Raw genomic sequence first — 12851 nt, 5'->3', positions numbered from 1 at the left:
GTAGGCCAGCCCTCATACTCAAAGTCAATCTATGTACAGAACAGATCGCTCCAGCCCATGCTCGTTCTAGATTAGAATGGCCAGACAGACAGGCTGGGAAGTATCTGAGTGAAGCATCCTTACTTTGAGTGCAGGCTAGATGTAAGCACCTACGGTGGGTTTCAGGGTGTGCTCGGTACTAGGTGACTTCTTGGCACTTCAGCAGTCAGTGTGCCTCTCTGTACTGGGCACTGTTTCAGGGAGGACAAGACTTAAGATACTGCCTTCAGGAAATTCACCCTAAGCAGAGATAGATGTGCATCTCCTCGAAGAAGAGTCATCACAGCATCTGCTTGTCGGAGGTTGGAACAGGGGAGGGCATGGGTAGCTCAGGACCAGAGAGGGAGGAAGGTCATGAAAGGTCCTACTGAAGTACAGATACAGTGGAGGCTTTAACACTGAGGCAGGAGAGGAAGCCATGGGAACAGGATGAAACCGCAGAACACCAGCGAGTCCACATAGCTGTGAGGATGGGGGTGGGGTGGGGGGCAGTGTGTGTGTGTGTGTGTGTGTGTGTGTGTGTGTGTGTGTGTGTGTGTGTAATGCTACGGTTCATGTCCTGCCAAACTAGCTTGAGGTGGGGTGTAGTGAAGGTTCTGGCTGGAGAGGATGAGGAGCAGAGAGGGTTAACAATGGAAGCAGAGGGGGGGGGTAAAAAAAAACAAAAAAACAATGGAAGCAGAGCATGAGGTGGCACAAGCCTGCCCTTTCACGGTTCCTGGCCTTTCTCTTTCAGACTCTCTCTGGACCACAGAAACATGTCCTGAACAGAAGTGGGAGACAAGGAGCAGGTGATGATACTCAGCTTGCCCTCTGTCCCCTCTCTCTTGCCTTGTTCTCTGGGACATGTCTTCCTGTAGAAATGTCTCCTTGACTCTCCCCTGGCCCCTGGTCTTGGTTATTCTTTCCAGAGGAATTGCCTGTGCCAGTACTGCTAGCCGCTGGAAAGATTTGCCTCATCTGGAAGGTCAGCCATACAAAGTCCATGAACCCATAAAGTGGAGCCCCTTCTAACCTGGTCTTACCAGTGACAAAAGGAGGCCTTAGAGAACCCAATATAAGATTAGGCTGCAAGGCTGTGCATAGGACAAGAGCAGCTGGGATGCTACTGCAGGAGCTGTGCAAAAGACTGGAGTGCCTAGAGAAGTGCGGGTGCCACAGGGAAGAGGAAGCCAGAGCCAGGACATGCCAGCAGGGGAGCAGGAGCCATGGAAGGAGCAAGGAAGGGATCATCTTAACGCTGCGGTGAACGCACACTCCCCCCGTGGCGAGCTCTGCTCGGAAGACCACCAAACCCAGGAAGAGCATGCACTGCACACAGCGCAGAAGCAGGAAGCACAGGTACAGCTAGCAGAGGCCTGTGTGTCTTACCCATGTATGGGGCAGGCCAGGCTGACTGGCCTCCTCCTCCATAGGGGTCCTGGGGTTTGGTGCTCAGAGCACTCGTGTGAAGAGCAGAATCAGAATTGGTCCTAAGGAGGTGAGGAGAGAGTCTGGCTGAAAATCCATTTCTTCTTTAGTGAAATGCATTTTTTTTTTCTGAATATTATCAACAGGAGAAAAGATGAGAATAATAGACTTGCAAATATCCATACCTTGAGGGTTAGGACCTACCTGCAGTCCTTTACATCAAAAAGGCATTTGAGGACCACCGTATGTCCAAAAGGAGTTTAATTTGTATTTGGATAACCTACACTAACTGTACAAGGCCAGCCTCAGATTCACAGCTTCCCTAAGACCATCCTTTTCCTCTCTGCAACTCAGAACTCAGCCTCAGGCCAGGCTAGTCTGTGTCCATACTAGGCTTGCTGAGAATTCTTGTGTCTGAAACAGTGGTTCCCAAGCCTTTTCAGGGAGAATGTGAGATGAAAATACACCCCACACCATTGCCACTCCTGCCCTCTGATGGCACAGTGGGATGGCCCAGCAGCTGTGTGACGTCAGCACAACAGACTGAATGCAGACAATGACTCTACGTGCCAGCGGTATAACAATGCAGCTATTCTTGTTTGTTTTAGAAAATGATATTATGTTTCTTTTTTTTAAAAAAGAAATATATATATATACACACACACACACACACCGGCATGTAGTGGGTTGATCGTTGTATGCTGAAACGCACCAGTAGGTATATTTCATGGCTCTACATTAGACTTCTCTCAGCAGCAGCTGAGGATCAATAGGTATTCTCACAGGGAGAAATGCTCTTTGGGTGTTTTGGTGGATTTTCAGAGTGTAAATACTCCTAGAGAAAAGTTTGGGAACTGCTGATCAATATCAAGAATCTCAAATACTCCCAGAGAGCTCTTGTGTGTACACAACTTCAGCTCCAAAAGATGGCAACTGCTTATTTACTCTACTCAAGGTCAAATCAGACTGTCTAGCATAAAGGGGGCACATGAGCAACTTCGTTAGCCTAAAATGGTTCTTCATGGTCTGCTCCAGGCAACAGCTTCATGTGACTTAAACCACATGGCTTCAGAGGAGGGAAGAGGTGAAAGGGGAAGACCCTGGGATCCAGAAGAAACAGTGTGAGCCCTGGGGGCTCCAGGCTCCTTCACAGAGTCACAGAGACCCAGGAGGCATCAGTCAAACAGAGATGACTGAAAATGGGGATGTGGACTGGCTCTGGGACCATGTGGAGAAAATGATGCTTAATTTTGTTAATTGCATTGGTTATCATTTTTCAAGCCTCTTGGCCTCTGACTGTAGGGTACTTACAGGTGAGACAGGCTTTACCTAGCTGGTCATACGAGGAAGAGAGGAATCAGACTGGCAGAATGCCGGTCAAGACAGAACCACGTCCAGTGGGCACAGGGATTGCTCACAACTCTACCTTTCCCTCACACCACTAAAACATTTTTAATTTTTAAATTTTTCCCCAAGGTTCAACTCTATAGCCCATTCTGGTTTTCAACTTGCAGTTCTCCTGCCTCAGCTTCTGGAGTACTGGGATTACTGCCTGATTCAAGGGTTTAGTTTTGTTTTTTCAAATTCCAGCCTCCTAGCTAAAGGGCTCTGGGGCAAGCCATCTATCCTCTTAAAGCACAAAAGGACACTCATTCTTGTCATGTTGGGATTGAAAAGTGACCCAGGTCCTTCCTAAAGTATGGCCCAAAGTAACCTCAAGAAGAGTTGATATTTATTGTGCACTATGCCTTCGTGCAGCATCCTATTTAGTCCCTACAGCCACCCCATAATGGGTACAAGTACCTCCACGTTCATATGTGCAAACTAAGGGAGAAAGAAGTCACTTTGCCCAGGATCACATGCTAAGAGGCAAACTTTGGTGGTCCCCTCTAGACCTCATATCCTTACTGACTACACTATCTCCTACATATTCAATTTTTTCTTTTTAATTATTTCATATAAACACAAGTGATATAAACAGACTGGGCAGCAAGATAATATGTAAAGATTACCTGGCTAATCAAATCTGTCTCCTGGAAAATGTGCTTCCATCATGAATCAGCTCACATACCTGTTAAGTGCAGATGTTAGCCTGAATCCAGGATGCTTCTCTTCTTTCCAAGGAGGCTGTTGCCTTTAGAAACCAGAACGACATCAAAAGGAAAGAAACTTAAGCTATGGGACCAACGGAGCGCTTTAGACCAGCGCTTGACGGTTGGCTTCTCTAACCTAGGGTATAAGCCTAGGTTCTACAGGCCCCCTTTTCTCATCACTGTGCAGAGGAGGCCTGGCTGATCTCTCAGGACCCACAGCTCTGATTCCCAGGATAACTAAGCGAATCCATCGCACAACATCAGCTAGCTGGGCACACTTGATGCTGACTGGAACTGGTCAAGGAAAGGCTGACCCCTCTCAGAGGGACCGTGGGTCTTATAGGTACAAAAAAAAGTGACCCCTCGTCATGTGCCTTGAGTCTGTGTACAGAGGCACTTTGGTAATCCTGGATGCAAACACTTTGCTTTCTCATGAGGAAGCCCACAAAGTGCAATGGACTTGCTAGCCATCCTATGAAAATAGTCACCTGGCCAATCCCAGGGCTCTGAGAAGCAAAGTCATTTTCTTGGCTACAGAGATGAAATGCATCCGCTAGAGATGTGCTTTTTCTGACTTAAAACATATTACTGTTTTATCTTACAGACTTGAAACTCAGGACTCCTGAGGAGGCTGAGGGCCTACGTGAGGTGGGGCTGCTGTTGGCCATCTTGATCCCCTCATAAGGGCTCAGCCAGGATTTGTCCAAAGGATTGATAAGGAAATTCAGAGTTGAGACTCAGATAGTTTATTTTTTTAAATGTCTCTCCTTTATTTATTCATTTATTTATTCATTTTGAGACAGTATCTCATACTGTATCTTAAGCTAACCTTGAATTCACGGCAATCCTCCTGCTTCAGCATCCCAGCTTCCGGGATTACAGGTGTGGGCCACACTCCTGGTGATATATACATTTTAAGAATCTCTTCTGTCAGATGTGGTGGTGTAAAACAATGCCACGCCCATAGCAAGGGCAGCACTAATGCCATGGTGGCCAGCGGTTATACGGATACAACGTGCTCAGAGACTAAACCAAATTCACGGCACACAGGGTCCGCTCAGGGGTCTTCCATTCTGTTCTGAACTGACTAAGAAATGCCAGAGAAGGGGTTTATCTTTTCATGTCTACTGTCAGACTACCAAATCAGATATTTTGTTGGTAAATGTTTCATAATATGTTTCTATTTGAATCTAGATTTGCTTAAGTAATTTTTGTTCTATATTTTCTTACAAGCTCAGAATTATACACAGAAAGGTTGAGGGGTTTTTGATGTTATGATTTGAGACAGAGATTCCTTTCACAGCTTAGGCTACCTGGAGTTTACTATGTCACTCAAGCTAACCTCAAGCTTGTGACTCTCCTACTTCTGAAGTGTTGGGATTGCAGGCATGTACCATCACCCCCAGCTCAAGATTTAAATTTCAAAGATAAAACAAATTTGATGTTAAAAATATCTAACTAGGCTAGACTCTTAGGAGATAGAAATGAGAAGATTGCTGTGAGTTCAAGGCTAGCCTGATTTACATAGCAAGCTCCAGGACAGCCTATACAACATAGAGACCCAGCCCCTCCCCCCCCAAAAAAATTCATAGTGGAACATGTCTCTAATTCCAGCATTAGAGAGGTAGAGGCAGGAGAATCTGGAGTTCAAGGCCATCCTTGGCTACATCACAAATTAGAGGCCAGCCTGGGCTAGAAGAGACTTTGTCCTGATTATTAAAAAAACAACAACTAAAATAACAAATAAGTCTAAACCAGCATTGAAGATGGTTAAAATAAAGTAAAACCATCTTAAAAAGAGGCTTCCCTATGTGTGAAAATAGTTCTACAGAACACACACATCACATGTATACAGCTCACTTACCGTGGCCAGCTCTCATCCAGGTGCTGCGGAGAATAACTGGCTGCAAAAGCATTCCCATCGAAGTAGAATTTTTAATAAAGGAAAACAAACTGTATGGGTGTTGAAGCACAATTATGAAGCTAAGTGGAGTGTGAGCGAAAGCCTGCGGCTGCTGATCCTACACCTGATGGCACAGGCTCTTCACTCCTGGTCGGCTCCGGGCTTCCACCTTCTAACCAGAGCCTTCACCACACTCCTGTGGCGGACTCCTCTGCTTTTTGTGGTGTGTGTGTGTGTGTGTGTGTGAGTAAACGTGTGTTTGCAGGTATGTCTGTCTGTGGAGGTCGGAAGTCATTCATGGATGCCACTCTCAGAAGCCATCTGCTTTGTTTTTTTTTTTTTTTTCAGTTGTTGCTTGATTTTGTTTTTTCAAGACAGCATCTCCCTATGTAGCTCTGGCTATCTAGGAACTCACGATGTAGGCCAGGCTGGCCTCTCAAATTGGAGATCTACCTGCCATCCGAGTGCTGGGATTAAAGGCTTGTGCCACCATGCCGGTTCCTTGTTTGTTGAGCCGGAGCTTCTCCTTGGCCTGCAGCTTGGTGAGCAGAGAAGGCTGAGTAGCCAGCAAACCCCGGGGCACTGCCTGCCTCTGCCTTCCCAGCGCTGGGATTACAGGTGTGTGCCATCCTGTCTCGTTTTGTCACAAGGGTCCTAGAGTCAAACTCAGGTCTCCAAGTTTGCATGGTAGGTACTTTGCCCACTAAGCTATTGCTGCAGCTTCCCCTCCCTTTCCCTCTCCCTCTCTCCCCCTCTGCAAGTGCTTGAGTGCGTGCGTGTGTGTGTCTCCTGTCCAATATCTGTTTTCAAGAACTTCGTCGATTTGCATCACAAACACTGGCAAGGCTGTCATGCTATGCAGGCCTCCTTTCTCATGGGATGGATGGACTCAGGCCCAGTTAGTTTCAGTCACGGTATCTCCTATCTCATTCTCCGGCCAACCATGACTGGCTTAGGGATAAGTTTAAGACTGGACCACGGAGAGTACTTTCCAGGTGGGAGGGAGGTGTTTGAGGTCAGGTGGCTCCCTTTATAGAATGCTTGTCTATGAAAGAACTCAACACCACAGACGTAGTCTTAATGTTATCATATGGTCTCCTGGCCATTGCCGTTGGGTTTCCAGTGACATAAGCCAATCTGGTTCTTTTTTCCTCAGGAGGCAGAGGCAGGGAAATGGAAAGTTTGAGAGCAGAGTTGGCAACTTAGAATCTCTCTCAAAGAAAGTAAAAACCAGAAGCTCAATGGCAGAGCATTTGTCTAGTATGTGTAAGATCCTGGGTCAATCCTCAGTCCCAGGGGATACACTTATTGTTTGAGTTTGTTTGGGGGAAGCTTTGGGGCTCTCTTACTAAGTAGCCTGGGCTGGCCTCACTCACAGCAATCCTTCCACTTCAGCCTCATGAGTGCTGAGATTATCGGACTGCACAACCATATCTGTCTAAAGACAATTCTTTCCCCAAGTTCAGGTGAGGACCCGTTCCTTCTGAGTCACATGCGAGCTGTACTAGGTCTGAAGAGGATGTGAATCCTAGTATAAAGGCTTTGTTTCCTAGGTTCTGGGTTGCTTATTGGGTCGGCAAACCTGAAGATCCAAATACACGGAGACAAATGGGATGTTGACTCCACAGAGTGAAGCAGAGCTGTCAGTACTGCTTTAGTGAACTGCACTCAGAGGGCAGACTGTCTTAAAACATTTAAAATCATCTCATTCTGCTTTAAAAAACATTTAAAAGCTGGGCATGGTAGCACATGCCTTTGAGCCCAGCACTGAGAGCCAGAGGCAGGCTTACTTCTGTTTGTTCAAGACCAGCCAGGTCAACATAGTAAGTTCCAGGCCATCCAGGGCTGCACAGTGAGACTTTGTCTCAGAAAGAAATCAATTGAACAACTAATTAATTTAAAAAGGGGACTGGCTCTCTTGCCTTCTTGCTCTGTTATCTTGTCCCTCTCCCCCTCTCTCCCCATTCCCCTCCCCCTCTCTCTACATGCTCATGGCTGGTTCTCTCTCTCTCTGCCTTTCTCTGCCTCTACTACCCTCTCAACTCCTTTCCTCGTGCCCTGAATAAACTCTATTCTATACTAAAAATAAAAAAATAAAAAGGGGAGGGAGAAACAGCTAAATAGTTAAGTATAGGCAGCTCACAACCACCTGTAATTCCAGCTCCAAGGGAGCCAGTCAGGAATCTGTCCTTACGTGCACACACCCCTCCCCTACTCACATAGTTAAATACAACAAAGATAACAATTATAGTTATTAAAATTACAATAAATATAAGCTGGGCGTGGTGGCGCACGCCTTTAATCCCAGCACTCAGGAGGCAGAGGCAGGCAGATCTCTGAGTTTGAGGCCAGTCTGGTCTACAGAGTGAGTTCCAGGACAGCCAGGGCTACACAGAGAAACCCTGTCTCGAAAAACCAAAAAACAAAAAAACCAAAAATTACAATAAATATAACAAAAATTCATCTTAGACGGGAAGTGGTGGCTCACACCTTTAGTTCCAGTACTGGGGAGGTAGAGGCAGGCAGGTCTGTGTGAGTTCAAGGTCAGATTGGTCTACAGAGTCCCAGGACAGCCAAAGCTACACAGAGAAACCCTGTCTTAAATCACAAAAATAAATAAAATCTTAAAAAACTCAAACTAAACCAAACTAACAAACAGCAAACAAAAGCAAAGCCCAAACGGTCGTTCAGCATTCTCTTCTTGCTGAAAGGCTGACCTTATACCTGTATCCCTCCCCAGCGTGGCTCCTCTCAGCCCACTCCCACATGCCGGCCTCTCCTGGCTCTGCCTTCAGTAGCACTGCCAGGCTCCTCTCCTGGGCCATCTGGTGGATGCGGCCTCCTTATGACTTGGCTCTCTCCTCCCTACCATCACCACACCCACTCTTTTTGTCTTTTCTGTCACTGACCTGATCAAATACACACTTTACAATCACCAATACTATTTATGAAGTATTATATTTGAAGAAATAAATAAAAAAGAATATTTCTTTTTTTTAAGGGAGAAATAATAATATAGGAAACGCAAGTATACATTAAGACACCTGAAACAGGAAAATGGAGATAATAAGCATTTACTGTATGTATCTCTTGTGTTAAATAAGTTCATGTTACCCCTATAAAAATTTTTTTTTGAGATAGGGTTTCATGGTATAGTTATAGCTGTCCTGCAATTTAACTCTGTAGACCAGGCTGGCCTCAAATACAGAGGTCTGCCTGCCTCTGCCTCCCGAGTGCAGGGATTAAAGTGTGCACCACCACCTGACAGCATCCCTTTAATCTTAAAAATCTTAGGCGGCAGATGACGTCATCACCACTTCACAGCTGAAGAAAACAGAGGCTCCACAGCTGGCATGGTGGGCTGGGGTCAAACCTACCATTTACTCACTCCAAGGCTTCAGACTACACAAGCCCTCCCGCCTCTGGTGAGGTGGTGAACTGGCACCATGGGCCCCAGAGAAGAGAGAGCATGTTTTTTTGGGGTGTCCTCAAAAGAAGATGGAGCCTAGAAAGGCTTGGGCTCAGGAGAAAAGGGTCTTAATGGAGTGGAGGCCTGCTGTGGAGGCACAGGCTGGGCATCACGTGAATACAAAATATGGAACTAGAGAAATGTGGGCACTAATGGGATCTTAATGACTTCCTGTGCCAAGAAAATCACTATGGCTGCAAGTGTGTCTTCCAGATAATACTTGTTTTCTTTGTCATGTCTCAGTATCTTATTTCTTAGTCTGACTCTGAGCCGACATGATGAGACAGAGGTATTTCCAGAGAGACCTTTCTTCCATCTGATTAGGCTTACTGTCTGCGAAGTTCAGGGTCGGTCCCAGAAAGAGAGAAAAGAGGCAGAGGTGAAGACGGGGAAAGAGATCCCCATGAGACAGGAGGATGTCAGTGCTGGAGCAGTCCAAGCCTGGAGGGCGAGGCAGGGCCTCTCACAGCCTGTACTTCTCTACCTTCTTCTCTTCTGGGTCTAATGAGCCTCTGCTTACAAAAGGTCAGGTCATCAAGCAAACAAATGTCTAGCACGGCTTTTCAAGTAAACCGCTGTTCTTAAAGCCACCGAGTCCCAACCAGGCGTAGTGTGCACTCCTCTAATTCCAACACTTGGAGGCAGAGCAGGTAGGTCTCTGTGACTTCGAGGCCAGTCTGCTCTATATAGTTCCAGGACAGCCAGGGCTACACAGTGAGAGACTGTCTCAAACACAAATCGGGAGTTGTCATCACAAAGTATTGGCCACTCAGGTTAGAATGTGGTAGCATAACACCACCAGCACAGTGGGCAGATACTTGTCACCTCCACGTCGAGGCTCTGAGTTTGTATATTACCCTCTAATAAGCACCCAGAACGTAACGGTGCAGTAAGTCCCTGCTGTTCTTCATCAGACTAGGCTGAGGTCAAAGCAGCTAGGCTGTGGCTTATGGGCTCTTCTTAATTCTATCTCATCTAGTTAGGTTACTGACTGAGGGAGGGGCTAGGCGTCCCTGTCTATGAGAAGATGCTATGTGGGCCCTTCCCATTGTCTATGCTGTATCCTCTGATTTCTGTTTCCTTTCCTTTCCTTTTCATTTTTCTCTTCCTAAGACAGGATCTCATTCTAGACTACAGTGGCTTTGAATTTGCTGTGTAGCCCAGGCTACCCTTGAACTGCAATCACCCTCCCATGTTGGCTTTCTGAGTGTTGAAACTGCACTTGCAAGCCACCATGTTGGGCCCACACATGCTCCTGTAAAAAGAATATATCAAGTCAAAAATTTTAACATATTAGTGTGTGTGTGTGTGTGTGTGTGCATGGTTTGGGGGCAGGGCATGAATGCCAAGGCATACTGGCCAGTTTACTGGAGTAAGTTCTATCTATCTTGGCGTAGGTTCAAGGGGGTGGAACTCATGCTACTAAGCTTGCATGGCAAGCCCCTTTAGCTGCATCACCTTGCCAGCCCTCAAGCCAAAATTTAAAAAAAGTGCACAACACCTTCCTAAGTCTTCACACAGGTGGAAGGGACACAGGCTGCATGTGGCACCATGATGTCAGGCTTGTTGGGGCCAGTGTCTCTGCCTCTGATAGGAATGTTACATAAGAATTGGGTTTTAAGGCAGCACAAGTTTTGCAATCCTGATGAAGATAGACATTTATTAACTCCAGAGATTCTCAGAGCCTTCCTATAACACCATAAGATGCTAACAGCAGGTAGGGGACTTAACAGGTTATGATCTCAAAGAACAATGTCCCATGTTGTAAAATGTCCATCCTGTGTGACAAGATCAGTCAAAGCAAGGCCCGCTGCAGAGCAGAGCGGCTCCCAACTCCCAGGGCCACAGGCAGGATTCTCTAGACTACTCAGGCCAGGGTGCCCAACTCTGTTGAGAACTTTCCTAACACGTGTTTCTCCCTTTCAAACAGCATACCTCTTAAAAGATGGCATTGCTACTGTGTCCTCTTTTAATACATTACTTACAGACCAGAGAATAGTCACGTGCTGTCAATGTATGGAAATAGTTCAGAAACTCGATAAAATGGTGTTTGAGTTGGAGCAAGTTTGCTACCATTGAGAAGAAGGGCGTGGAGTAGAGGTGGGGTGGGGGTAGGGTGGTTGCTAAGGGCATGGACTGCTGCCTAAAGGTCTAACTTCTGGACTAAGCTCCCAGGCCAGGAATAGCCTTTGTGGTGCCTCTGCTGTGCCTGCATGTGGCAGGGGTCGACCAGGGTCCCCTTGTGGCAAGCCCTGGCTTTGTGGTAGCCGTACGTGCCAAGAACTCGGCCTACTGCAGAAGGAATCTCCTGCGGGTCGGGGCTGCCCACTCCGGCAGGAAGCTGGAGTATTTGTTGACAATGCTCATTTTATTTGGGACCAATCTATCTTAGCAAGTCTGCCGACCCCAAAACAATACCCACAAGAAGAAAATCCTGAATACATCTTTTTTTCTTCTGTTTATACCAACAAAGATTCAAACCAGTTTTCTGGCTTTTAAAATGGTAAAACGTGTGAGCTGGAGAGATGGCTCAGAGGCTAAGAGCACTGGCTGGTCTTCCAGAGAACCTAATTTGGTTTTTAGCATCCACATGGTGGCTCACAACTATCTGTGACTACAGTTTCTGGAAATCTCACATTTTCTAACTCCTATAGGGACCAGATACATATATGTGCACAGACAAACATGCAGGCAAAATACGATATACATAAAAGATAATTCTTGGGACTGGTGAGATGGCTCAGCAGTTAAGAGCACTGACAAAAAAGATAATTCTTAAAAATTAGACTGGTACCATAGACAAATATGAAAGGCAGGAGTTTAAAGTGAGCTGTTTCATAGCTAACAGCATATACACCAGAAAAGCCAAGAAGGTCTCAGTGTCTCCCTGCAAACTCTGAGTAAGTCACCAGCTGAGGTGTCAAACTGTCCTTCCTGTCACTTGTCACTTGCTGCCCAGCCTTTTGACTCCTCACATAGGACTTATTAGTTCATTAGTGACGCCCCTAGGCTAGCGAACTTCTGTACATCAGCACAGGTCCAGGCCCAGAATCCCAACTAGGGGCTTAGGAAACAATTGCAGAGAGATGGCTCATGATCAGTGAATCAGATCACACTCTGCGCTCAACAACTTTCTCTGCAAGTCTGTTTGGTTTTTCCTTCCCCTGGGAGCTGGCAAGCTTTGCTAATGCTCTTACAAACTGATTCAGAGCCAGGCCATCCTCTAGGATGTATTACCTAGAATGAGACAGGTTCCCTGAACACGCAGTACAGTCCTTCCTAGGACTTTACCCGTTCCATTCCCAATGTCAGAACATTTCTTGGGAACTGCTATGTTCTTGAATATACTATCTATGGTGACTTGAATGAGAACAGCCCTCATAGCCTCTCATGTTTGAATACTTGGTCTCTAGTTGGTAGAACTAGTTAGGAAAGATTAGGAGGCGTGGCCTTGTTGTAGGAGGTGTCACTAGGTAGGGGGTAGACTTTGAGGTTTCAGAAGACATTTCCAGTTAGCTATCTCTGCTTTGAGGTTGTGTCTCAGGATGTGAGTGCCCAGCTATCGCTCCAGTGCCATGCCTGCCAGCATGCTTTCTGCCATGCTCCCCACAATGATGCCATGGACTCTAGCCCCCAGAAACTCTAAGCCTCTAATAAACTCTTTCTTCTATAATTTTCCTTGGACATGGTGTCTTATCACAGAACTAGAAAAGTAACTAAGATACCATCTGAAGTTATTTTCCTTAATTAATTATTATTATTTGCCTCTTAGCTGTCCACCGTCTCCCAAAGGACTGTAAAACTCAAAAACACAGGGTTGATATCCCCTTCATCACTTTGAGCTCTGTGCCTAAGACATTGCCTAGTCCAGGGAAGGGTCTCCATGTGTGTTTAGTGAGTGGACACATTACACCCTACTTCTTTCTTAACCTTTAAG

The 12851-nt window shown here is 46.2% G+C and overlaps 1 protein-coding gene across 1 annotated transcript in view; it reads right to left on the bottom strand.

The window, feature by feature from the left end:
* Crtc3 (CREB regulated transcription coactivator 3) overlaps nucleotides 1-12851 on the bottom strand; it is a 104663-nt gene that overhangs the window by 28713 nt on the left and 63099 nt on the right. Inside the window, exons 4-6 of the mRNA XM_021168643.3 lie at nucleotides 5407-5468; nucleotides 3521-3583; nucleotides 1411-1511 (exon numbers count right to left, since the gene is read on the bottom strand). Of these exons, the coding sequence (XP_021024302.1) occupies nucleotides 1411-1511; nucleotides 3521-3583; nucleotides 5407-5468 (226 nt within the window). The remainder of the gene's footprint in view (nucleotides 1-1410; nucleotides 1512-3520; nucleotides 3584-5406; nucleotides 5469-12851) is intronic.

Source organism: Mus caroli, unplaced genomic scaffold (assembly GCF_978045245.1).
Source record: "Mus caroli unplaced genomic scaffold, Mus_caroli_1 scaffold_8, whole genome shotgun sequence".
Lineage (NCBI taxonomy): Eukaryota > Metazoa > Chordata > Mammalia > Rodentia > Muridae > Mus > Mus caroli.
Note: the sequence above shows the minus strand (reverse complement) of the source record. Positions and strands in the feature narration are given on the sequence as shown.